The sequence below is a fragment of the Schistocerca serialis genome, chromosome 6 (genome assembly GCF_023864345.2).
Source record: "Schistocerca serialis cubense isolate TAMUIC-IGC-003099 chromosome 6, iqSchSeri2.2, whole genome shotgun sequence".
In the NCBI taxonomy this organism is placed as follows: domain Eukaryota; kingdom Metazoa; phylum Arthropoda; class Insecta; order Orthoptera; family Acrididae; genus Schistocerca; species Schistocerca serialis.
In genome coordinates, this window is record NC_064643.1 from 387,889,256 (window position 1) to 387,914,185 (window position 24,930).

A 24,930-nucleotide genomic window follows, 5' to 3' on the forward strand; every position below is an offset into this window, starting at 1 on the left:
TCTGCTTGGTATGGCATACACTGTGAACAGGAGGCAGCTAGGTGGGTAACATCACAGTCCAAGCCGAGCCAAAACACGTATTGACAGGCCAACACTTTTGTGAACGATACACCCCAGTGATCTGGCTGTAATAAATGGAGAATCTCCAAACGAAGCGCAGAAGGGATCATTACCTGAGGGGTCTTGTGATCTGTGTCTAAAAGGAGAGCACAATCGACAATAGAGAATCAGTGTCAAAAGATGTAATAATTACAGAGGGGGTCGGATGCACGAGAAGGTGGTGAATTCGGCCAACCATGTTATTACCCTCATAAAAATGGGATCTGAAGCTACAGCCTTTGCGGTCCATGTGCTAGTTACAGGAAATCCATTAACCGTCTGCTCTGTGGTGACATCAATGTGGAAACAAAGCAATTCCTCTTGATCAAATCCTGGGTCTGGATTGGCCGGCAGGCGGGACAAAGCATCTGCATTTGCATGTTCAGTCGTAGGGCAGAAATAAATCTCATGGTTGTAGTGTGAAAGGAGAAGAGCCCAACGTTGAATGCAGTGTGCCGCTTTATCTGGTAATGAAGCAGAAGGACTGAATAAGGAAACCAGTGATTCGTGATTGGCGACCAGATGGAATTCAGTACCATTGAGAAAACCATGGAATTTCTGCACGGCATATACATTGGAAAAAGCTTCCTTTTCTATCTGAGAGTACCTAGTTAGAGCAGGAGCCAGCTTCGTTGAGGCAAAAGCAACAGGTCACGCAGAGCCATCGGGATATCTATGAGCCAGTACTACCTCCAACCAGTGCTGAGAAGTATCAGGCGCAAGCACCAAGTGGAAGCCTGGTTGGTAAGTCACTAAGCAGAGCACAGACTGCACTGTGATCTTAAGAATGGAAAACACGGTTTCACAAGCCGGCAACCAGTGAAACTGAGACCCTTTGCGCAGCAAACTGTAAAATTATACACAAATAAAAAAAGGGTCATATTTCAATGCAATAGTGACAATCCAGTGCCTTATTTATCAGTTTAAGAATGCAAAGTCTTTACATTAACTTCTTTTTTCTGGAATATTAGGTACCATATTTACTCGAATCGAAGCCGCTTTTTTTTCCGGTTTTTGTAATCCAAAAAACCGCCTGCGGCTTAGAATCAGTTGGTAGGTGCCACGACAACTAACTTCTACCGTCGAATATATGTAGCGCTGCACAGGCATGCTTTGCAGGCACAAAGATAAATACTGGTGCCAAAACCTCTGCGTCAGTAAATAAATTAAAAAAAGAAAAAGAAAAAGAAAAAAAAAAAAAAAACGGTGGAAGACGACCTTTCTTTTCCGCCCCGAGTTTCGACAACTGCGTTTTATACTATCCAACGAAGTAAATACAGATTCCGTATTGTTCATCTTCGAATGTAGCAGCATTTCAATGTACTACGAAAATCCGACTGGCAAGACTGGGATGTTTGTCAATATGGCCGACTCTACATTCTCAATTTTTTCACCTGTGAGAAGAGATGGTTGCTAATAGGAACTTTTATGAATTGTGAATCACATGCAGTATTCTCTTTGCTATAAGAATAATACGAATATAAACATTTTGCCATGTATTCTTTGGTGTTTGCTGCTATCTCATTTAAATCCTGTCTGCCTAATAAACTACGAAACTAGTTGAGACAACAGCAAACGCGGAAGAATATACATATCATGTCATGTTTATATTCGTATTATTCTTATGCCTAATAGTGATACAGTCAGAAATGAAGCACGGCAATGGACTAGATTTTTAAATCTAAGATGACTGTAATTTCTGTGCAGAATGTAATGTACTAAAGAGGCGCCTGCAAAGATTTTCAAACAGAGAAAAATTTTCGCTAAACTCTCGTTCAGAACACCTTCTATTGTAAGCAGTCTATTATTTGGTTCTTGTTGATCATTATCAAAGAAAGCAGCAGTGTAAGTAACAACAAATAGCAGTCTCTTGCCATTGTTTTGCTAATGAGATGATTCCTCTCTTTTTTTTATTGTAAGTGGCGGTAGCGCGCACAAAAGGAAGCCATACTGCGAGCGGGGACAGGCCGTAAACACTCATTATCAGAATGCGACAAACAGTTCATGACACGGTACAGTAATGCATTTTCAGCTTAGAGTGACGTAAACACCTATAACAAAGAGATCGGCACTTACCAGATCAAAGCAAAATAAGCAATCAATTCAAACCAGGTGAAGCACGTGAAAAAGGAAAGGTACCCGTATAAATACGGACGGAGAGCGTGGCACATAGCAATGGCTACCTAGTAAAGCTTAATTGCTAAGCTTAAGACTCGAACCTACTGTAAATGTATTGTCATTCATTCGACCTAAATTGTGTCTCATATTACAATGGACCAACTTTGTTTCGATTTGTTGGTGCGGCCTAAAACTTTTGTCTCCCCTTGAATTTCGAGTCTCAAATTTCAGGTGCGGCTTAGATTCGGGAAAATTTTTTTTTTCCTTGAGTTCGAGTCTCATTTTTCAGGTGTGGCTTAGATTCGAGTAAATACGGTATGTTCTAAAGAACGAATGTGCATTTTATGATACATCTGGTAGCAATATGGGGTCTTTTGTAGTGCCCTTTAGCTCCTCTGTGGGGTCACGAAACACAAATCATAAGATATTTGGAGAGATCACGTCCAGTATATCCAACAAGCAATCCATCATATTGTCCATTTTCAAATTCAGCAACAATTCTACTATTGCCCCAAATGTGTGCACCATGTGTGGAACTTGGCCAACAGCTTACCACATTCAGAATCTTCACATTGGCATCATAGCTGATTTTATATTGATAGAGAAGAAATTCTTGTGATTTCCACATATTTTTGCTTGTGCTGCAGAAGGACAAAGTATGGGTCTATCTACACAATCAGTGGCCCCTGTGACATATGAGAATCCACCAGTTCGGTAGAATTCCCTTTTGTTACTTGATATATCTTCTGTGTTCTATGGCACGGATGCATACAGTGGCTTTAAGGCAATTAAACCATTTATTTAATAGCTCTTCCAGCAGTAGTACGATGGATGTTAATGAGGTGCCCTGCTAGTACCAGTGCGAAAGATTCACAGTCCACGAAGAATTTGCAGCCTACAGTGTGTTTAAAATTAGTTGCAACTTTTACAGCTCTGTGGAGGAAAGTGTAGTTGCCAGTGTATTCTGAGCGCATCAGCAGGTGATGATAACACCTGGCCTACTCGGCACGGAACTTGCCAGGCTCGCTCGCCTGCATGAACAGCAAGCTGGCCAAACTGTGCTCTTTCTCAAACAGTTTCTTTAAAACTGCTCGCTAATAAATAATTCTCGCACATCTTGTAGCTTGTTTTGTCAGCTTCATGATGAACTGCCTATCATATCGCCAGTGGCCCATAGTTGTGATATTTCCTTATTATATAAAGTACTGCAAGAAATCCTTAAAGTTTGCAATGGAAAAATAAGTGTTGCTATGAATTTGTTTTTGGTGCTTGTTATGTCAAAAAACTTGGACGAATATCACTGTGTGTCTCCATTCTCAAGAAAATAGAATGTACCTAAAGAGCGCTGTCATAAACGCAAGTGCCAGTGAAAAAGCCAAAATGAAATGTTGACAAATCCCTTGTATGTTATAAATGGTCTCAGATACCGAAACAAGATTTTTGATAGAATGCAAAGAGGAGAGTATTTGCCACGCGATTAATATGTAAGACTTCCACATCTGGCGCGATATTCAAGGAACCACAGATTTTTTCAGTGAGATAATGTAATTTTTAAGGAACAGCAATAGCTGGCGAAACGAGAATTGCTGTGGGTTTTGCAACAATATAAGTGAAGATGTTACATGTTAATTTTTATTCTGTAAATGGGCTTCTTCATAAACTGTTGACCTGTATTGCCTTCAATTGCTAGTCTAATATTATACTGTTTCAGGATTCTGTCGCAGTTTATTTTTCTACTGCACTAGAATGTTGGTGACACTTTGCTGTTTTTAACATGACAAGAGAAGCTACTTGTAACCTCAAAACTTGGCACAGTCCTTCATGAATCCCTTTCTTCAACTGCCTTCTTGCTGTGATACCAGTCCTGTGGTATAATATTTGCAATGGCTTCTTTTGTGAGCATTTCAACTTCACGGAGCGTAAATTTCTTGTTGGTTTGTGCCGCATTAGTTTTCACCTAGCCCCACATAGAGTTGTCGGATTTAAATAAGCATGATTTGGAGGAATCCTGATTAAAGTGTATGCCCTTTAGTGTTATTTGGCTTGTCGACCTGTTAGTGTGGAGTGTTTGGCTTGTACAGCATTGTAAGTTCCATTAACTCTTGCCTTACACATGCTGTGTTCAACTTTATCCAATGGATCATTTCTTTCTACTAAGAGCAAAATATCTGCTTTATCCGTCAGAACAGAGTGGCATGTGCATTATCCGTTACTGTTGTCGAATTCGGAGTAATATTTTGCAAAAGAACATTATCCTCACAGCCAGTGAATGTGTCCTTAGATGACAACGTTTAATGCAAACCTTGTGTTCAGACGTTCTGCACTGTTGTCATTAATCCAACACCAACACAGAACACTTGTTCATAATACCTGACAGCTACAGAACACCTCAATGCCAGAAAATACCACTTTACAATGAGAGCTGATGAATGCAGATATGAATCTAACATGTGACACCACTTGGTACTGTTTATTCACAGCGTGGCAACAGAAGCGATTTTCCAACTGAACTGCAGGCTGCGTGGTAGGGAAAGCCAGCTTGCCTTTGGAGTTACGTGGGCAACAGTGTCATCCATTCCTGTGAGCCAAATGTTAAAAGCCTCAACTAATTTCAAATGCACCATAGGAGATAAAGCATGCTTCAGTAGCGGCTCCAACGTACCAAGAAGCAGCTTATAAGATTCCTTAAGAAACCCAAACTGCACTTTGAAATCATCATCTGTATACATCACAGATGGTTCTTTTTTCTCCATGAAAACCGTCATTCTGTGATGTCTGCATCTTCCTCCATCTCCATATATTTTTTGTTGTCCAGGTAATACATAGAATTTGGTATTATAAAACGCAGAAACTAGAAAACACATTTTACTATCTAACTTCACTCTTACTACTGCTTAGGAGTAAATTTTGGTCTCATTCTTAAATTACTAACATAGGAATGTACTCTTTGATTATTCTCTCCAGAAGTTGACAGAGTAAATAAATTTGCTTCAGAAGTAAATGAAAAATTTGCTCTTGTAGTAATTTGCTCCTTTAGTTTAATACTGTCGACTGGAAGTAGCCGATCCCTTGTCTCTTAGTAACTTACTACTTCAGTTTCACTTACTCTTGGCCACTGCTCAACACAGTTAGTGGCACTTGGTGTGTACTATTGTTACTGTTGAGTTGTTTACTACCCTGAATTTTTTAGATTTAACAAAAAAATTATGCCCTAGACTGCATTATTAAATTGATATTTTACAGAATTTTGTTGGATCTCTACAACTGCATTTCTGACGGTTTCGGTGACAAGAGAAGTGGTGCAGAGCTGCATTGCGAACTTCACACTTCTCTTACTACAGTTGACTGACTTGAAACTTTTAGCCGATCCTCTTCTCTGGGTATGTGGCTGCGTCGATCTCTGCAACTTCTTCTCCAAAGAAATAATGCTGGTTAGAGGAACTAACAAATACTCTCTTGGTCACCAGAAATAATTCGGTAACCTCTTACTTTCAGTTCAGTTTAGGTATATTTCCATCTCCACAAGTTTCACATAAACATACAGATTCTTGTAAGTCAACTACAACAGCACCCGTTAGATACAGTTAAACATAATCACAATTGCCTGGTTTTAACAACCAAATAATAGACATCCCCTGCGTCTTGTTTCATTCAGAGCTAAGATATGAAGTAAGTTAAACGTCTATACAACAATCACATTCACTAACACAGCAAAGAGTAGCATTTAATCACTCCGTGTCCTCTCCTACAGCATCTGTGGTACTTGCAGCAAACACTTGTCGGTGCCGCTCATCTGATGCAGCTCCTATCTTCCCACGATAAACATCAGTCATGCACACCCAGAAAAAAAAATCTTGGCAAACCCTATGGGACGGCAAATGGTGAAGAATCAGTCACACTTGTTTGTGAGGGTCATTTGGAAGGTGTGTGTGTGCGTGCGTGTGTGTGTGTGTGTGTGTGTGTGTGTGTGTGTGTGTGTGCGCGCTGTGTTATCCATGTTTGTACTTACGCTACCCACCCCTTCCAAAAACTAATATACACCCTCCCCTACACATCACATCTCATAAAGGTAAAATTATGTGTCATGTTATCACAATTGTGTACTGATTCAAACAAAATCCCATTTTCTGTTAATCTAATGTTCTTTGCAGTTTATTAATCTGCACCCAGGTTTGCATAGACCAGCTGGATAAGAAATTACTTTCAAAGAGTAGCTTGGACAAAATTAAGACCTAACTATACGCTGGTTAGGCAGAAATAGACCTAACTATATGCGGATTACGGGAAAGACTGGCTGGCTAGGCATTACAATTGAGACCACTGCTGACTAGAGTGGAGCATGAAGGCGACTTAAATACTGGTCAGGCATGCTCCTCTAACAACAGAGTACTGAGAACACAGACTGTTCTGGATGTAGTTGCAGATATATCAAATCAGAATCCAACTGCTTTTAATGAGCATATTATGAAACCAGTTTCAGTCCTGACTTGATATTGCAGCAAAATTTATCGAGTTGATGACATAGTGTGAAACAGAAGCCCATGTGACACATTTGAGGCAACCAATGGTGGTACGATCACTTATTGCTATTACTACAAGAAGCAGTATGGCCTTGATATCAAAGACATGCAGCACCCATTGCTTGTCAGCCAAGTAAAGAAAAGGATGCAGAACCAAGAGAAAACTGAACAGCTTATATGTCTCATACCCGAGTTGTGCTTCTTGGCTGGACTTCCTGATGAAATGAGAAATGATTTTAGAGTGATGAAAGATATTGCAGCATACACACGTGTAACACCAAATCAAAGACCGGCATCAGGTGATGTTACCACACTTCCACATGGATATGTTTCTCTAAAGGTGGATAATACGATAGGATAAGAATTCAAGAATATATTACAGGATAGTTTAAGATTTGAAGGGAATTCGGTGCAGGAAAAAATAGCACAGAAGAAACACTGAAAACAACTTGGGATCTGACGGTTGTCACTCTGCCCGTTAACACAGAACGTTAACGTCCCTGGAGGATATACAACTTTATGTCTTTTACATTATATTTTCCTTTTTCTGATCCTGTAATAGGATCTACTAAAAGCAAGGCTTTAGGATGTATTACTGCTTGTACTCAGTAAGGTCCTTCATACTTCTGAAAAAATTTGTCTCTCCTTCTTCAGGTCAGAGCTCTGAAGACGCTGTTTTAAGAGAACTAGGTCATTGACCTTGTATTGAGGTTTGATAGAATAACAGGTTCTCCCACAAAGGTTTTACCTATTACTTCGAAAGTTGTTAATCCAGTTTATAAATGTGGTAATTCATTTAAAATAAGTTCAAAGTATTTAACTTTCGTTGCCCATGACATATTTTTCATAGCAGTAGGTGCGGCATAATTTCCCAATTTCTATCATAACCCTTTCACATGGGTTAGTAGACAGATTATAGTTGGAGATTAATACTTGAAGACTATCTTCCCAAGCTAGAAATTCTTTAAAATCGTTACTAACAAACTGAGGTCCATTATTGGTGAGAAACTGTTTTGGTTTGCCTACCTCCAGAAAGTATTGTTGCAAACAGTAAATCACGGTTGGTGTATTTGCTTTCTTAATAGGATACAGTTTAACATACTTGGACCAACACTATGATGACAAAAATGTATGACACTCCTTCCTTTCATTTCGGAATTGTTCCAAAGAACTCTGCTGCTGTAAGATCACGTTAATGCCTTAGGAATGATTGGATACATTTTGTATTTAACATGAGTGTTGCTCTGTTTTACCTTTTGACAGATTTCACAAGTCCTAATTAAAGATGCTACCTTCTGTACCAGCTTCTTAAAATAATAGAACTTTTTCATATGAACTATACTTTTCTTTACTCCGAAGTGTCCATATGCCTTACGAACATACCACACAATCTCATCCTCCATTAACTTCGGAATGCATATGCGCCAATGTTGAGATGTTATAGTGTCCCTCCAAATTAAATTGTGCCTTATATTTTCCACCTCTCTACTTAATGAAGAGGTAAGGAATTCTTGTTACACATAGCATATATTTCCGTAAAGTAGGTATCATGATGGATGTTCTTTGTTATTATTCAAGCCATATCTTGTACCCTGTTCTGTGGGTATTCTACTGTCAAAAAATTAATCACAAAAATTACGCCGGGCCCTTCCATACGTTTTAACCCTTTCATGTCTACAGATAACCTAGACAAAGTGCCAGGTGCAATATTTTCAGAACCTTTTATATACTGTATTTTAATGTCATATTCCTGTACCAACAACATCCACCACATTAATCTATTGTGTAATAATTGACTACTCATTGAAAAGGATAGAGCTTGGTGATCCTTATATATATATATATATATATATATATATATATATGTACTGGGTGATCAAAAAGTCAGTATACATTTGAAAACTTCATAAACCATGGAATAATGTAGATAGAGAGGTAAAAATTGACACACATGCTTGGAATGACATGGGGTTTTATTAGGGGGGGATTCACAAAATGTCCGAGAGATGGCGCTGGACAGCAAAACGTCCGTGACGGCTGAGAGCTCTTGCATGCGTCGTTTGGTGGTGATCATGTGCTCAACCGCCACTTTCGTCATGCTTGGCCTCCCAGGTCCCCAGACCTCAGTCCATGCGATTATTGGCTTTGAGGTTACCTGAAGTCGCAAGTGTATCGTGATCGACCGACATCTCGAGGGATGCCGAAAGACAACATCCGACACCAATGCCTCACCATAACTCCGGACATGCTTTACAGTGCTGTTCACAACATTATGCCTCGACTACAGCTATTGTTGAGGAATGATGGTGGACATATTGAGCATTTCATGTAAAGAACATCATCTTTGCTTTGTCTTACTTTGTTATGCTAATTATTGCTATTCTGATCAGATGATGCGCCATCTGTCGGACATTTTTTGAACTTTTGCATTTTTTTGGTTCTAATAAAACCCCATGTCATTCCAAGCAAGTGTGTCGATTTGTACATTCTACATTATTCTGTGATTTATTCAGTTTTCAAATTTATACTGACTTTTTGATTGCCCGGTATTTCTGACCCCTCATACTAGTATTTGGAATTTTTGGATACCCCATACTATTGCTAATAGTTCCTTTTCTGCAGCTGTATAGTTTAATTCATGTTTGTCGAGACTATGGCTAGGAAAAGCTATAGATCTGTGATTTGTACTTTCCAGACCCCACTCTCCTTGGAAAAGTTCTGCTGCTATACCGTAGTTGGATGCATCTGTTGAAATTTTAAATGGCTCTCCCATAACCGAGTGCTGTAATATGGGTGATTCAGTTCATGTTTACATTTTCAAACGCATCGTTGGCCTTTTGATCCCAAACCCACGGTATTCCCTTCATTGATAAACGTAAAAGTCTTAGGTCGTTCAGCTCTTGACTTTGTATATATCGTCTATAGTACCTGGCCATTCCAATAAATCCCTTCAATTGCCTTATATTTCTAGGGGGTGGACACTCCTTAATCGCCTTCATATGTTCTGGACCTGATCTAATTCCTTGCACTCCTACGATATTCCCTAAAAACTTAAACTCTTGCCTCACAAAGTGCGATTTAGACAGTTTTACTGTAATACCTTTTCTTTAAACCTTGTCAGAGTTTTACTCAAGATCAGGCAATCCTCTTCCCAGGTAGATGAGATAACGAGTATGTTATCTATATATATTATTAAATCCTTTAACGATTCCCTTCCTAACGCGTCGTCCAGTGCCCGTATAAACATGGATACTAAGATATTTAGCCCGAATGGCAACACATTAAAATGATACGATTTCCCATCAAATAGAAGCGCTGTATATTTCTTTTATTCATGATGTAACCGAATTTGCCAATATCCAGCAGTCAGTTCCATTATGCTAAAATACTGTGCTTTCTCAAATTTGGGCAATAATTCATCGATGTTAATGGGTCTGTCTCGTTCCGTCTCCATATGCTTATTCAAAGTACGCGCATCTAGTACCACTGCAGACCTCATGCAGCCTTTTTTACTACCACCAAGGGGTTATTCATGATGCTAGTGCTATGTTCTATTATGTTATTGTCATTCATTTTGTCAATTTCTTCCTTAACTGCTTCTTTTAAACTTACTGGTATTGGATAAGGCTTGCAGAAAAATGGAGTACTATCTTTGATTTTAAATTTACGTACATAGTCACTAATACTACCCAGATGATCAGAAAATACCATTTCGTATTTCAATAGAATTTTAGATAAATCTAATTTTTGTTCACTGGTTAATATTGGCGATGAGTTTATTTTGTTTTGTATGTCGGCGTGGTGTGATACGTGACTTATGTTGTCAATCGCTGGTGACAGTCTTGCTGTAGCAGTTACTCAGACATTGACCCTCGTGTTTGTTTACTAATACAGCTGTCAGTCACAAACTTTACACAATATTTGTAGTCACCTTTTCCAAAATAAAGAAGATTCTCCTCAAAATTCAATATGATGTTAAATTCTGGTAGCCAGTCTAGGCCGAATAACGCATCCCTATTGAAATTTTCTGTTACTAAGAGTGTCTGACGAAATGGGATATTCCCAACTTTGAAGTTCACCTGGGTCTCGTGTTTTACAGCTTTGCTCTTTGTTCCAGTAATACCGACTATGTACACTACCATTACTGGTAATACCAGTAAGTGATATTTTGTTCATAATGTGTTAAAGAAAACACTAGAAATAAGTGACACTTCACTCCCGAAATCTATAAATATGTTAACTTCAAAATCCTCTGCTTTTGCTATTATTATTGGTTGTGGATTAATGTCAGTTAAGCGCGGTTCTTCCAGTAACCACTATTCTTTTGTTGCTATTTTATGCGTGAAATTACCATACCTATTATAAACCAGGCCTCCTAAAGTATTTCTATGACCTGGTCCCCGGCCCTGAATCCAGATCGCACTACGTTTTCCTCTTTATTGGTAATTACTGGCTGGGTTGGCCGATGCGGACTATTCGAGTATTTGCTGCACTAAATAATTATAAAAAGCGTTGTTATTAAGCTATTTTTAAACGTGTACAGGTGTTATAAATATAATATAAGTGTTGTTAAATTAGTGGAAATGTTAGTGAAGTATAAAATAAAATTTAACGGGGTAAGAAGCGTATCTTTCTTCTTGCGCCTGTAGCACGAATCCTAGGTCTAATTTTACGTGCGTGAATCGTAAGTAAGCAGTTGGTATAAATATATTATAAGTGTTGTTACATTAGTGGAAGTGTTAGTGAAGTGTTAAAGAAGATTAAACGAGATAAGAAGTTTATTTTCCTTCTCGCGCCTATAGCACGGATTTTAGGCTTAATTTCACACACGCGTATCGTAAGTAAACAGTGACTTAAACTTATATGTAATCACCAGTTTTTTTATTCAGTACTCTTTCAATTTATTTATATCTCCCTGAATAGTTTCTAGGGTCCTTTGTTTATGTTTTAGTTAGTACTTAAATCAGTTTATACGATTTCTGTTTTTACCATGAGTGAGAAGTGTGTGGTATGCCGTAGGATCGTTAGTTCCGGAGTATGGTGTGATGGGTGCAGTAGTTTCTTTCATTGGGGCGAATATAGTGGCATGGGAAATGGGGACATAAATGAGGCTCAGCAGTGGTATTGTAGGACCTGCAGTAGAGATAGGAAAATACTGGAACAGGAAGGGAAAATTGCAACTCTTCAAGCTGAGCTAGACAAGGCAAGGGAGGATCTGGACAGGTTAAAGAGGGAGAAGGGTGAACAGAGGTGGGAAGTGGCAACAGGTAATGGGGGGGGGGGGGGGGGGCAAAGGAGAGCATCAGACAGCTTTGTCATAAATCTTGAAAATAGATTTGACCTGTTGCCTCAGTCAGAATCGGATGAGCCTCATGCAGCTGAAGCTGTAGAAAGGGCACAACAAGCTTTCAAGGACTTGAAAAAGGTAGGGAAATTTGTAAAGAGAAAGAAAGTTCTGTTGTTAGGTAGTTCCCATGGTAGAGGTGTTGGCCAACTAGTGCAGGAAAATCTAGGTCCAGAGTACCAGGTCATAAACTTTTTCAAGCCTAGTGCAGATCTGGGTCAGGTAACAGAGGATGTAGGTTCTTTATGCAAGGATTTCACAAAGGAGGATGCCGTGGTTATAGTGGGTGGTCCGGGAAATAGCATTGACAGAGACTGAATATTCCATAGAGAGTGACCTGGTGAAGATAGCATCAGCAACGAAACATACGAGTGTGGGATTTGTGTCTGTGTTGCGATGCCATAATCGGCCTCATTTGAACTCTTCCGTAGGGAGGGTGAACTTGGAGTTGGAGTGGCTGCTTAGGACGGATATAGGGTCCCATATTGGTTTGATTCCTGTGGATGCTATCGATAGGTGGGACTACACTAGACATGGCCTTCACCTCAATAGGAAAGGGAAGGTGTCAGAGAGATGCCTTTTTTAGGATAGGGAAGGGGGAAAGAAAACGAGTTTTAAGAGAGATTGGCAGACAAACTCAGTTTGAGAAAACAGATGAACAGGAGTCAGATTTTAGCATACAGCCTCCATTTAAACAATGTTTAACAGAAAGTAATCAGAAACTGCCAGTTCATCTTTGCCAAAGCAGTTATAATCCCATTAGTATGCAGTATTAGTTATCTTTATTACACCAGCACATTCCGGGACTCAGAAATAAAGTTGATGAACTACTCATTTGTATCGATGAAATGAATTCATCTAACCAGATTGACATAATCTGCCTCTCTGAACATAAAGTGACCACTGGTATAGATATGTTAGACATTTCAGGATTTAAGCTAGCTTCCTACTTCTGCAGAGTAGATATGGATGGAGGAGGAGTTGCCACATTTATTAACAACTGTCATAAATTCAAGAACATTGACATCAATAAATTCTGTTTAGAGCAGCATCTAAAAGCATGTGCAACAGTAGTAGATTTCCATAACAGATCCTATATCATAGTAACTATTTACCGAGCACCTGCAGGAAATTATAATCTATTCATAAATCATCTAGTAGCTCTTTTGGGTTATTTAACAGGAAGACACAAAAAATTTTGATTGCTGGTGACTTTAATACAGATTTTCTAATGCAATCTTCCAGTAAACATTTACTGCAGTTAGTAATGTTGTCTTTCAATCTAACTCACACTGTAAACTTTCCAACTAGGATCACTAACTCCTCAAGGACAGCCATTGATAACATTTTTATAGACAAATCAAGTCATAAAACCTGTTATAAATGGACTATAAGATCATGACATGCAGCTCCTTGTTTTACCGAGCGAGGTGGCGCAGTGGTTAGCACACTGGACTCGCATTCGGGAGGACGACGGTTCAATCCCGTCTCCGGCCATCCTGATTTAGGTTTTCCGTGATTTCCCTAAAATCGTTTCAGGCAAATGCTGGGATGGTTCCTTTGAAAAGGCATGGCCGATTTCCTTCCCAATCCTTCCCTAACCCGAGCTTGCTCTCCGTTTCTAATGACCTCGTTGTCGACGGGACGTTAAACACTAACCACCACCACCGCTCCTTGTTTTAGATGTAAATTCTAAGCAGATTATCAAGACTGCTAAATCTGAGTACAGGAAAGTAGTCAATCAACCAAAAATGGAGTGTTTTAGAAAACTACTCAAAGATATGAACTGGAAAGATGTTTATAGTGCTCATGACATGAATGAAAAATATAACACATTCATGAACAATGTCAGTACCCTGTTTGAAAACTGTTTTCCTCTAAAAGTTACTCAAATTAAACAGAAGTCTATAATAAAACCATGGATTACACAAGGAATAAAGATTTCCTGTAAGACAACAAGGAAAATGTATCTGTCGACCAAGAATAGCTCCAGTGCTGATGATTTAGCTAAATACAAGGAATACTGTAAAATATTAAAAAAAGTAATTCAGACATCTAAGCAAATGCACTACGAGAAGAAGATAGCAATGTCAGGGAACAAAATAAAAACAATATGGGATATAGTGAAAGAGGAGACTGGTAGAACCAGAAAGGAACAGGAGCAAATAGCACTAAGGGTAGATGACACACTAGTAACCAATGGGCATAGTGTGGCAAATCTATTTAACAAATACTTTATAACAGTTACTGATAGAATGGGATTGTCAGGATCAGTAAATAATGCCCTTGAATACTTGAAACTAGCCTTTACAAATAGCTTCAGGTACATGAATGTGTCACTCATTTCACCAAAAGAAATAACTTCCATAATAAAATCTTTAAAAACAAATCATTCTAGTGGTTACGATGAAATATCAACAAAGTTAATTAAGGCATGTTCTTCTGAGTTTAGTACAATTCTAAATTACTTGTGTAACCAGTCAATTATAACTGGGACATTTCCTGACTGGCTAAAATATGCAGGTGTTAAGCCTCTATTCAAGACAGGGGATAAAGAGATACCATCAAACTACAGACAGATTTTACTTTTGCCAGCATTCTCAAAAATTTTAGAAAAAGTAATGTACAGGCAGCTTCTCAACCATCTGACCACAAATAACATATTATCAAGAACACAGTTTGGATGTCTGAAGGGTTCTGATATCGAGAAGGCTATTTACACCTACAGTGAAAATGTACTTAATTCATTAAATAACAAGTTACAAGCAGCAGGTATTTTCTGTGATTTGTCAAAGGCATTCAATTGTGTGAACCACAACATCCTTTTAAATAAATTAGAATTCTATTGTGTCATGGACAGTGCTGCAAAATGGTTCGTCATACCTCACTAACGGGAAACAAAGGGTGTTAGTGCAAGGGTCTAGTGAATTAAGTCATCAGTCATCATCAGAATGGGAAGAATTTACATGTGGTGTCCCACAAGGATCCATCTTAGGGCCATTGGTTTTTCTTATGTACATTAATGATCTCTCATAAGTTACACTACCAGAAGCAGAGTTCATTTTGTTTGCAGATGACACAAGTATTGTAATAAATAGTATGTCGAGTGTAGTTCTAGAAAAATCTGCTAATGATATTTTCATGGATATTAATAAAAGGTTTAAAGCCAACTCACTGACATTAAACTTCGAAAAGACTCACTATATGCAATTCAGAACCTGTTAGAGGTTTCCACCCAGCATCTGCATAAAGTATGAAGAGGAGCAGATAGAAGAGGTTGACAGTCTTAAATTCCTGGGATTACAACTTTATTATAAATTCAGTTTGGAGGAGCATGCCACAGAACTGCAGAAACACCTTAACAAATCTGTATTTGCAATTCGAGTGTTAGCAGACATAGGTAACATACAAATGAAAAAGCTTGCATACTTTGCCTACTTTCATTCCATAATGTCATATGGTATAATATTTTGGGGTAACTCTTCAAGTCAAAAGTTTTCAGAGTCCAAAAGCGTGTAATACGTATTATTTGTGGAGTAAATTCATGGACGTCCTGTAGAAACCTCTTCAAAGAGCTGGGTATACTAACTACTGCCTCTCACAAGGGAACCTCCCCATCGCACCCCCCTCAGATTTAATTATATGTTGGCACAGTGAATAGGCCTTGAAAAACTGAACACAGATCAATCGAGGAAACAGGAAGAAGTTGTGTGGAACTATGATAAAATAAGCAAAATATACAAACTGAGTAGTCCATTCGGAAGATAGGCAACGTCAAGGATAGTGTGAGCTCAGGAGCGCCGTGGTCCCGTGGTTAGCGTGAGCAGCTGTGGAACGAGAGGTCCTTGGTTCAAGTCTTCCCTCGAGTGAAAAGTTTAATTTTTTATTTTCGGACAATTATTATCTGTCCGTCCGACCGTCCGATGCGAGGTAACTGCGCCCTAGTATGGGGACGCTACACCTAAACAAACGTCGGAAGGTAGAAGAATCTTTTTACCCATTCGCCAAGTGTACAAGTTAGGTGGGTCGACAACATATTCCTGTCATGTGACACACATGCCGTCACCAGTGTCGTATAGAATATATCAGACGTGTTTTCCTGTGGAGGAATCGTTTGACCTATGACCTTGCAGTCAAATGTTTTCGGTTCCCATAGGAGAGGCACGTCCTTTCGTCTACTAATCGCATGGTTTTGCGGTGCGGTCACAAAACACAGGCACTAAACTTATTACAATGAACAGAGACGTCAATGAACGAATGGACAAATCATAACTTTGCGAAAATAAAACTTTTCACTCGAGGGAAGACTCGAACCAAGGACCTCTCGTTCCGCAGCTGCTCACGCTAACCACGGGACCACAGTGCTCCTGAGCTCACACTATCCTTGACGTTGCCTATCTAACGCATGGACTACTCAGTTTGTATATTTTGCTTATTTTTTCATAGTTCCACACAACTTCTTCCTGTTTTCTCGACTGATCTGTGTTCAGTTTTTCAAGGCCTATCCACTGTGCCAACTTATAACTAAATCTGAGGGGGGTGCGATGGGGAGGTTCCCTTGTCAGTATATTTACTCCTTAATGAAATTTGTCCTAAATAATATATCTCTTTTTCCAACAAACAGCTCAGTTCATACATACAATACCAGGAACAAAAATGATCTGCACAAGGACTTAAAAGCACTTACTTTAGTTCGAAAAGCAGTCCACTATTCAGGAACACTCATCTTCAATAATTTGCCAGCAAACATAAAAAATTTAGTTACAAATAAAGATCAGTTTAAAAGGAGCCTGAAAGACTTACTAGTGGCCAACTCCTTCTATTCCATTGACGAATTTTTTAATAGAAACGACTGATGTATTGTATATATTCATACTATTAGTATTGTTATTTCAGCTAAAAAAAAAAAAACATGTTTCACATCCACGAGGCTCTCCTCATCACGGATCTATGGAACGAAAAACTAATCTAATCTAATCTCAAATCTGGTTACGAAATCGGGGTATTACATTACTACTTTGTACTCTATTACTGCTTGGTACAAATTCCTGTTATGTCACTGGTCCTATATTCGAAGGTGAATGCTTCTTCTGATAATTTTCATTACCCTTATTCCGCTTACACTGGTGTAATCAAGCTAAATTGGCCTCATGTCTCTTAAAATTGCTACTACTGTTGCTGCTACCCCTTCTGAAATTCTGATTTTCACTTGGATGCACATTCTCGTTGTGGTCTTTGTTTAAACCATCAAGTGCTTCTACAAAGGATACTAATTCTTCTACGGTCTTCCACCCGCTACTTAGTACATCCTTCCTTGCGTAAATGGGTAAACGTCTTATTAAAATTCACAACAACCCTTCTTCCTCCATGGGCTTATCTAAGTAGGCTGAGCAAGTTCAAGAGCGTCGAGGAGCAGTGCAGAGTGATACAGCAGTATTCGATAACATTCGTTTATTCAGCTACTTTACAGTACTCGATGGTTGAAGCGTAATGTCGGCTTCCCGCCGCGTGCTGTACTGCGAGTCCAGCTGGCTCAGCAACCTCCTGGTATACGACGCCGCTGCTGCCGTCATAAAGGTCGCCCACCAATGGAAGTCAGCCGTGCTCTCCCGGTCACTGCCCACCGGGGAGTTGCGACTGACGCCGCTCCGGTGCCCACAATTCCAGAAACTGCTACAGTCCCTGGACCTCACCGCCCTCCACCCCATGTGGCCTGCTCTGTCCGACCATGGGACAAAGGTCGGTGTACTGGTCACTGTGGCCCTTGGGCTGCCACTGCTCCCAGGACAGGACCAGACTCTAAGCCGTGCCCTCCTGGATGTTGTGCTGCAACTTGCCCCTAGTGGTGCTTGCCGGATGGCAACACCTGCCACCATCTCTGACAGTGTTGCAGTGCTGCTTCGCCTTCACCAGCATATGCCTCGCCCGGACCCCGGTACGCCAGGTGGGAAGTGAACGTGGCCCGTAGACTTGAGTGGAACCGAGCCCCTCCTGGACTCGCTGCAGATCGCTGTCACTGCCCTCTTTCAGGCAGACCGTGTGATCTCAAAGTTCCATTCTGGCGTTCTGTTCCACCCCGGCATTGTGTCCCCGGAGGCGGAATATAGCCTGAACAAGTACATAGAAAACAGAATACAAGTTTATGCAGAATACTTACAACATTGCTGCCAGACTGGCCCCTATAAGCGAAGACCAATGCAGGTCCATCCCGACGCTCAACTGACCTGGCACACTCTAACCTAAGCTAAAATTGCCCGTGTGTTTATATTGGTTTCTCCCTCACTTCTGACGTAGTGTCAGAGAGAGACAGAAACTATGGCAGCCACTTACAAATCGACACTCTTGGCTCTGGCCTAGTGCCCCGCCACATACATAGTAATAACTTAAAGCAATGCCACAGTTTCTGCCTCGTTGTTGCTCCCCTCAAAACAAATCATGCGTGCAATACCGCTGTCTCAGCTGCGCACTTGCGAATGCTATGTTTACCTTGCCTGGCCTGCTGGCTGTCGACAGTTACCACACTCTGCTAGTGGCCCCAGATTTCGTCGCCCAACCACGCCTTCATTGAATTTTGATAAAATTTCCTTTTCCCTCGACTAGGTTGACACTAGCCCAGCATCACTAGTTAAATGCCAGCCGAAATACTTTGGCGTCATACCCCACGAACTGTTGTAATACTTTGTGTCCCCCAACTCGGATATTAGTTTTTCCTGGGCACTTGCTGACCAATACTTCTCCTGAAAGTTTTTCTGGAAATCAGCCCAAGACGAAAAATTCTCTATGTCAGTGTGCCCCACTCTGAAGCTTCTCCTAAAAGGTACCCCACCGGAAATTGTCTTTTTTGAAACTTCCCAGTTTTTTGGCAAAGCTTGATTAAGCTGTTTCAGAAAGTGAGTAGGATGTACTTCCCCCGTCTGGCTTAAACTTTGAAACTGTCTGGAGAGTCCAGAATTTGCCCCCCATTGTAGGTCAGTCATTACCTCACTGGTTAATTCCATATTAGGAGAAGTCACCTTGTTGTCTACCTTATCCTGGATAAGTTTGAATTCTTTCCGTAGATTATCTACGCCTCTCTTAGTATCATTGCGAGTAAGTTCTGAAGCTAAATTTGAAGAAACATCGGGAATTACCCTTTTGGCAACTTTTTGGTCGATTATTTCCTCTACCTGTTTCCCCAGATGTTTACTACATGTGAAGAAAGCTAGTTTGTCGTTAGCATTTCACATGTAAATATTTCCGTCTTCCCGTATTTCGAGCTTTTAACCACCAGCAATTTAAAATAACAACCAAATAATTTATAGACGTCCCCTGCATTTTGCTTCATTCAGGGCTAAGATATGACTTAAGTTAAAAGTCTGTAGTCAAATTACATTCACTAACACAGCAAAGAGTAGCATTTAATTACTCCGTGTCCTCTCCTACAGCATCTGTGGCGCTTGCGGCAAACACTTGTCAGTGCCGCTCATCTGATGCAGCTCCTGTCTTCCCATGATAAACATCAGTCCTGCACACACAGACATGTGTTGCGCAGTAAATAGGCCCTCTCTCACACGTATCATTAAAATATCATGTGTTTGAGGTGGCAGAAGGTCAAGTGGTTCCAGAATTTACGTGTAAATTCTCGAAGCACTACACATTAAAGTTTACAGTGATTTGTTAACATTAGAGGGATGTGTCCTTCTAAGAGCACACACTTTATGAAATCACTATTTTCATTGCAGATTTATATGGCTCCTTGAGGGCACCAGAACAGATGAGGTGTAATTGTGGCATTAATTCTTCTTGTTCTGACACTCAAAATGCACCATTATCCATTGTTACATTTCAGCAGAAATCCTGATGAGTCAGGCCTCCCTTTTGTAGCTTCAGCGCAGGGAGGGATTCATTGACATGGAGTGACCAAGGATACCGGTATGAGGAATGATGTGGCTGTTACTAAGTGCTGTCAGCCTGCATCAGCTGTCATGCTGTAGCAATGCAAGATTTTGAATCGGTGAGAGAAAGAAGAGTTTAGGTTGCGAAACATAAACTGCACTCAGTGAAGTCAACAATATGGTCATGACAGTCCTCCTAAGAGCCATTAAAGTGAGGTGAATTGACTTCAGCATGCCTCCAATTAACATCCTGTCACATGACAGTGCATGGATACCCACATACCACATTTTAACGAATTGCTTTCATTTCTTGACTAGATGACAGAAAATACTTTGTTGGCTAAAGTGCCATCAGTTTTAAGTGAATGTGTAGGTTTGGTACAAGTTTAGCATTTTACATTACATCTTACCATTTACCTAACTGAATATAATTGGACAGATAAAAAAATCTACTTGCCAAGTGGCAGCAGGAAAAAATACACATAAAGCGAAAGGAAATGTGCAAGCTTTCAGAGTCAGCGGTACCAGCAGTCCTAGAACTCTCAAGTCTTTTTCCTTCATCCCTCGTCCTTACCCTTCAACCTTTCTGCCAGAAGAGTTACTGAGTCGAAAAACTTGCCCATTTCCTTGACCTTTAAATGTGTTTTTTCCTGCCACCTCTTGGTGAGTAGGCTTTTTATCTATACAATTAGATTATTTTTTCAAACATTGATTATCTTCATATACCTAATTTAGTTCTCAGAACTGTTTATTACTCCCTGTGGAAGTAAAGAGGAATATGTCATGGAAGGTTAGAAAAGAATGGCAGGTCATTCAGACTCCAGCCTCGGAGAGCACCACGTGTTGCAAAGAAGTTTGGCTTGAGAGGGTTCCATGTGGCAAAATCATGAAAAATTGTTATTGCAATATACTCTGTTGCAATACATTAGTCAGTTTCTTTCTTATTATTTCCACCTCTAACTTCATTAACGAAGTACATTTCTTGTATGAACTTTTGCAAGTGTGCTTTGTGTGGATATCTGTGTGGAATTAAAATTCTAAAGGCTCCTTATTTGATCAATATAATTTTCATGTACATTCTCATTTGGCTATTCTCGATCTTGTCTTCTCTGAGGAGTCTCATCAGTGTCCATGTGGTGTTGGAAACTCCATGATGTACTTGCTGTGATGTAAAAGTGTCTGCTGGTGAACTCCAACTGCCACATACCACCTAAGGAGTATCCCAAATGAGTAACAATACAATACCAACAAATATCTTCTCCAACATGTGTATCCTATGCAAAAATGCCAACCTATGCACTTCTGGAAGTATGTGGATTAGTATAATTTTAGTAATTGACAGAGTTCCTCATTTCATATGACAATGAGGGCACAGAAAACTTTGCATTCCTGACTTTAAGGCAAACACCCCAAATATGCTAAAGCTATGTACCCTCATAGCCTCCAGAGAAAGGTACTTTTCAGCAGTTCTGTCTTATAATTATCTCTAGTGAATTTTGATTTTGCTACTTCTGCCTTCATGGCCCTTGATGTGTTTACAGAGTGGCTGGCTCATCACTAAGTGATCAGTCACAATATTTCTGCAAACCCATTGTATAAAATCTGTTCTTAAGATATTAGTAACATTATGGTGAGTACAGGGCAAGTTTTATATATTGGAGGCCTTCTGTATGAAGATTTTAGTGAAAATAAGTTGGGGTGGAACAGTTAATAAAATTTCAGTCAAGTATTTAAGAAGTTGTCTCAGAACATTTTAGTAAGAGTGCTGTTTACAATGTTGTTTAGCTCCCTAGTCATAGCCCCACCCCATCAATGACCCTGGTGTAGCTATATTGTGGCAATTTCTGAAGTTCTGAATAGTTGAAATAATTGCACAATAAGTGCATGTTCGCTACTTGGCCCATCTCTCTTAAATAAACTAACTTCATAACTGCTGAGCCACACAGCATGATTTATTAGACAAAATAACCTCTTCAGTTAGATCATACATGCTTAAAAAAAGATTTCACTTGGTATCTGACAAAAGTAACTCTTTTGTCTTACCATAATATTGTCTTAAATGATAGACTTTTCTCTGGAAATGTAATTTGTTTATGAAGTCTGCAACTTGACAGGATTAATGTTGTGTAGTTTACTGAAGTTTATCCAGTCACCATTTGTTAATAATTGTTCTTTTTTTTTTCCAGAACCCAATACCAACAAATAAGCCTGGTGTTGAACCAAAGAGACCGCCAAAGCCTGTGAATATTACTCCTATGGTGAAACTAAGCCCCACAGTTCCAAATACGATAAACGTCACTTGGAATTCAGATTTTGGACGGGGTTATGTGATAGCTGTGTACTTAGTACGGAAACTTTCATCATCGGAACTGCTTCAGAGGCTAAAAGCCAGAGGGATAAGGCATTCTGATTTTACCAGAGGGCTCAGTGAGTTGCTAAATATTTTGAACCTGACAACATTTGTTAATGTGACTTAATGTTTCTAACATTTGTTTATTTTTTTTATCCTAACCTAAGGTGTCATTTCATTACTTTTACTGATAGTTAAGAGCAGTGATGTACAGAGTTAATAGTTCTGCAGGCTGCAAATCCCTCACAGTGGCTACATAAGGACTGCAAGGAAAAGAGAGTTAATGGCTCAACCATTACACCAACCACCTGATAACAGCTTTCGCATCCCGCAACTACCCTCCCGACCTGGTACAGAAGCAAATAACCAGAGCCACTTCCTCATCCCCTCAAACCCAGAACCTCCCACAGAAGAACCACAAAAGTGCCCCACTTGTGACAGGATACTTTCCGGGACTGGATCAGACTCTGAATGTGGCTCTCCAGCAGGGATACGACTTCCTCAAATCCTGCCCTGAAATGATATCCATCCTTCATGAAATCCTCCCCACGCCACCAAGAATGTCTTTCCGCCGCCCACCTAACCTTCGTAACCTGTTAGTTCATCCCTATGAAATCCTCAGACCACCTTCCCTACCCTCTGGCTCCTACCCTTGTAACCGCCCCCGGTGTAAAACCTGTCCCATGCACCCCCCCACCACCACCACCACCACCACCTACTCCAGTCCTGTAACCCGGAAGGTGTACACGATCAAAGGCAGTGCCACGTGTGAAAGCACCCACGTGATTTACCAACTGACCTGCCTACACTGTGGTGCATTCTATGTGGGAATGACCAGCAACAAACTGTCCATTCACATGAATAGACACAGGCAGACAGTGTTTGTTGGTAATGAGGATCACCCGGTGGCTAAACATGCCTTGGTGCACAGCCAGCACATCTTGGCACATGTTACACCGTCCGGATTATCTGGATACTTCCCACTAACACCAACCTTTCAGAATTCCGGAGATGGGAACTTGCCCTTCAATACATCCTCTCTTCCCGTTATCCACCAGGCCTCAATCTCCGCTAATTTCAAGTTGCCGCCACTCATACCTCACCTGTCATTCAACATCATCTTTGTCTCTGCACTTCTGCCTTTGCTGACATCTCTGCCCAAACTCTTTGCCTTTGAATATGTCTGCTTGTGTCTGTAAATGTGTGGAGGGATATATGTGTGTGTGTGTGTGTGTGTGTGTGTGTGTGTGTGTGTGTGCGTGTGCGTGCGTGCGTGCGTGCGTGCGTGCGTGCGTGCGTGCGCGCGCGCGAGTGTATAACCGTCCTTTTTTCCCCCTAAGGTGAGTCTTTCCGCTCCCGGGATTGGAATGACTCTTTACCCTCTCCCTTAAAACCCACATCCTTTCGTCTTTCCCTCTTTCGTGACGAAGCAACCGTTGGTTGCGAAAGCTTGAATTTTGTGTGTATGTTTGTGTTTGTATGTGTGTCTATCGACCTGCCAGCACTTTCGTTTGGTAAGTCACATCATCTTTGTTTTTAGATATATTTTTCCCACGTGGAATGTTTCCCTCTATTATATTTAATTTTATGTCACACAAGACACCAAGTTATTTGCCAAGAGGCAATAAAGAGTGCAAATTTTCTGAAGAGTTCCTGTTGTCCCCGTTACAAATAATCCCATCCAGTATTTATTGTGAGTTTTTAAAACAGGGGCAGGTTGTCAAATTGGCCGACCAGAGACAGGAGAGGCACCACAGGACATTTTAATTTCCAATGTTCTGAATATAGTTTGATAGGACCCATTACAAAATGTTACACGTTTGAGTTCCACAGACCGAAATACAGTGATATGTGGTAGAAGAATGCTGTGTGAAGAGGCATGGCACTGCACTTTGGCACATTTAAGACCAAATAAAATGTTTTTAATTTCCTCAAACACACGTTTTATGTATCAGACTGTTCAGAAAGATGTGCACTTCAAAATGGACATTTTTGAAAAGTCGATTTTTAAATTTTTGGCGTCCTACCTCAAACGCTCGAGGGAGGAGGGGCGCCACTCTCTAGTATGCCCCAGTTCGGAAATATCGTAGATCTGGGGCAGATCTACAGAGCAGCCTTAAGTTGTAACGGGGAGGTGGGTAGTCTCACATGACTGGTGTTCACGTTTAGTAATTTTGCTGTTTCCTTTTCGTTTATTGCTCTCACGTGAAATGAAAACAAAACTGACTTCTGTGAGCGGGAGTTGTCAAATGAATTAAAATACATTCACATAATTACGGAAGGCTAAAATATGTTATTAGTTTCAGACTTTATTTTATTTCCCGTTTCTGACAGTCAAGCATTAATCACATTGCAGAACAATGAAGTTATTTTTGTCGATTTGCTGAAGAAATTTGGCTTCTATTAACTTTTCCACTGAAACGGAGTGTTTAATTCCACACTATTGGCTAGTTTCAACTGTTCGCTGCATTTCAGGTGCATGTTTCCATCTTGTAGCACATATGGCATTGTGCCATAATAACGAACCAAACACAAGATAATACAATACTGGTACTCCAAGAAAATTTGCATCCGTAACTGGACGTACGAATGTGCACTTTAAGCCGAATTATGCATTTCAGTATG

At 40.2% G+C, this 24,930-nt stretch overlaps 1 protein-coding gene across 5 annotated transcripts in view; it reads left to right on the forward strand.

The window, feature by feature from the left end:
* LOC126483834 (E3 SUMO-protein ligase PIAS3) overlaps positions 1-24,930 on the forward strand; it is a 277,101-nt gene that overhangs the window by 140,863 nt on the left and 111,308 nt on the right. For all 5 annotated transcript variants that reach the window (XM_050107036.1, XM_050107041.1, XM_050107039.1 and 2 more), the window contains one exon: positions 22,142-22,382. In XM_050107036.1, coding sequence (XP_049962993.1) covers positions 22,142-22,382 — 241 coding nt within the window. The remainder of the gene's footprint in view (positions 1-22,141; positions 22,383-24,930) is intronic.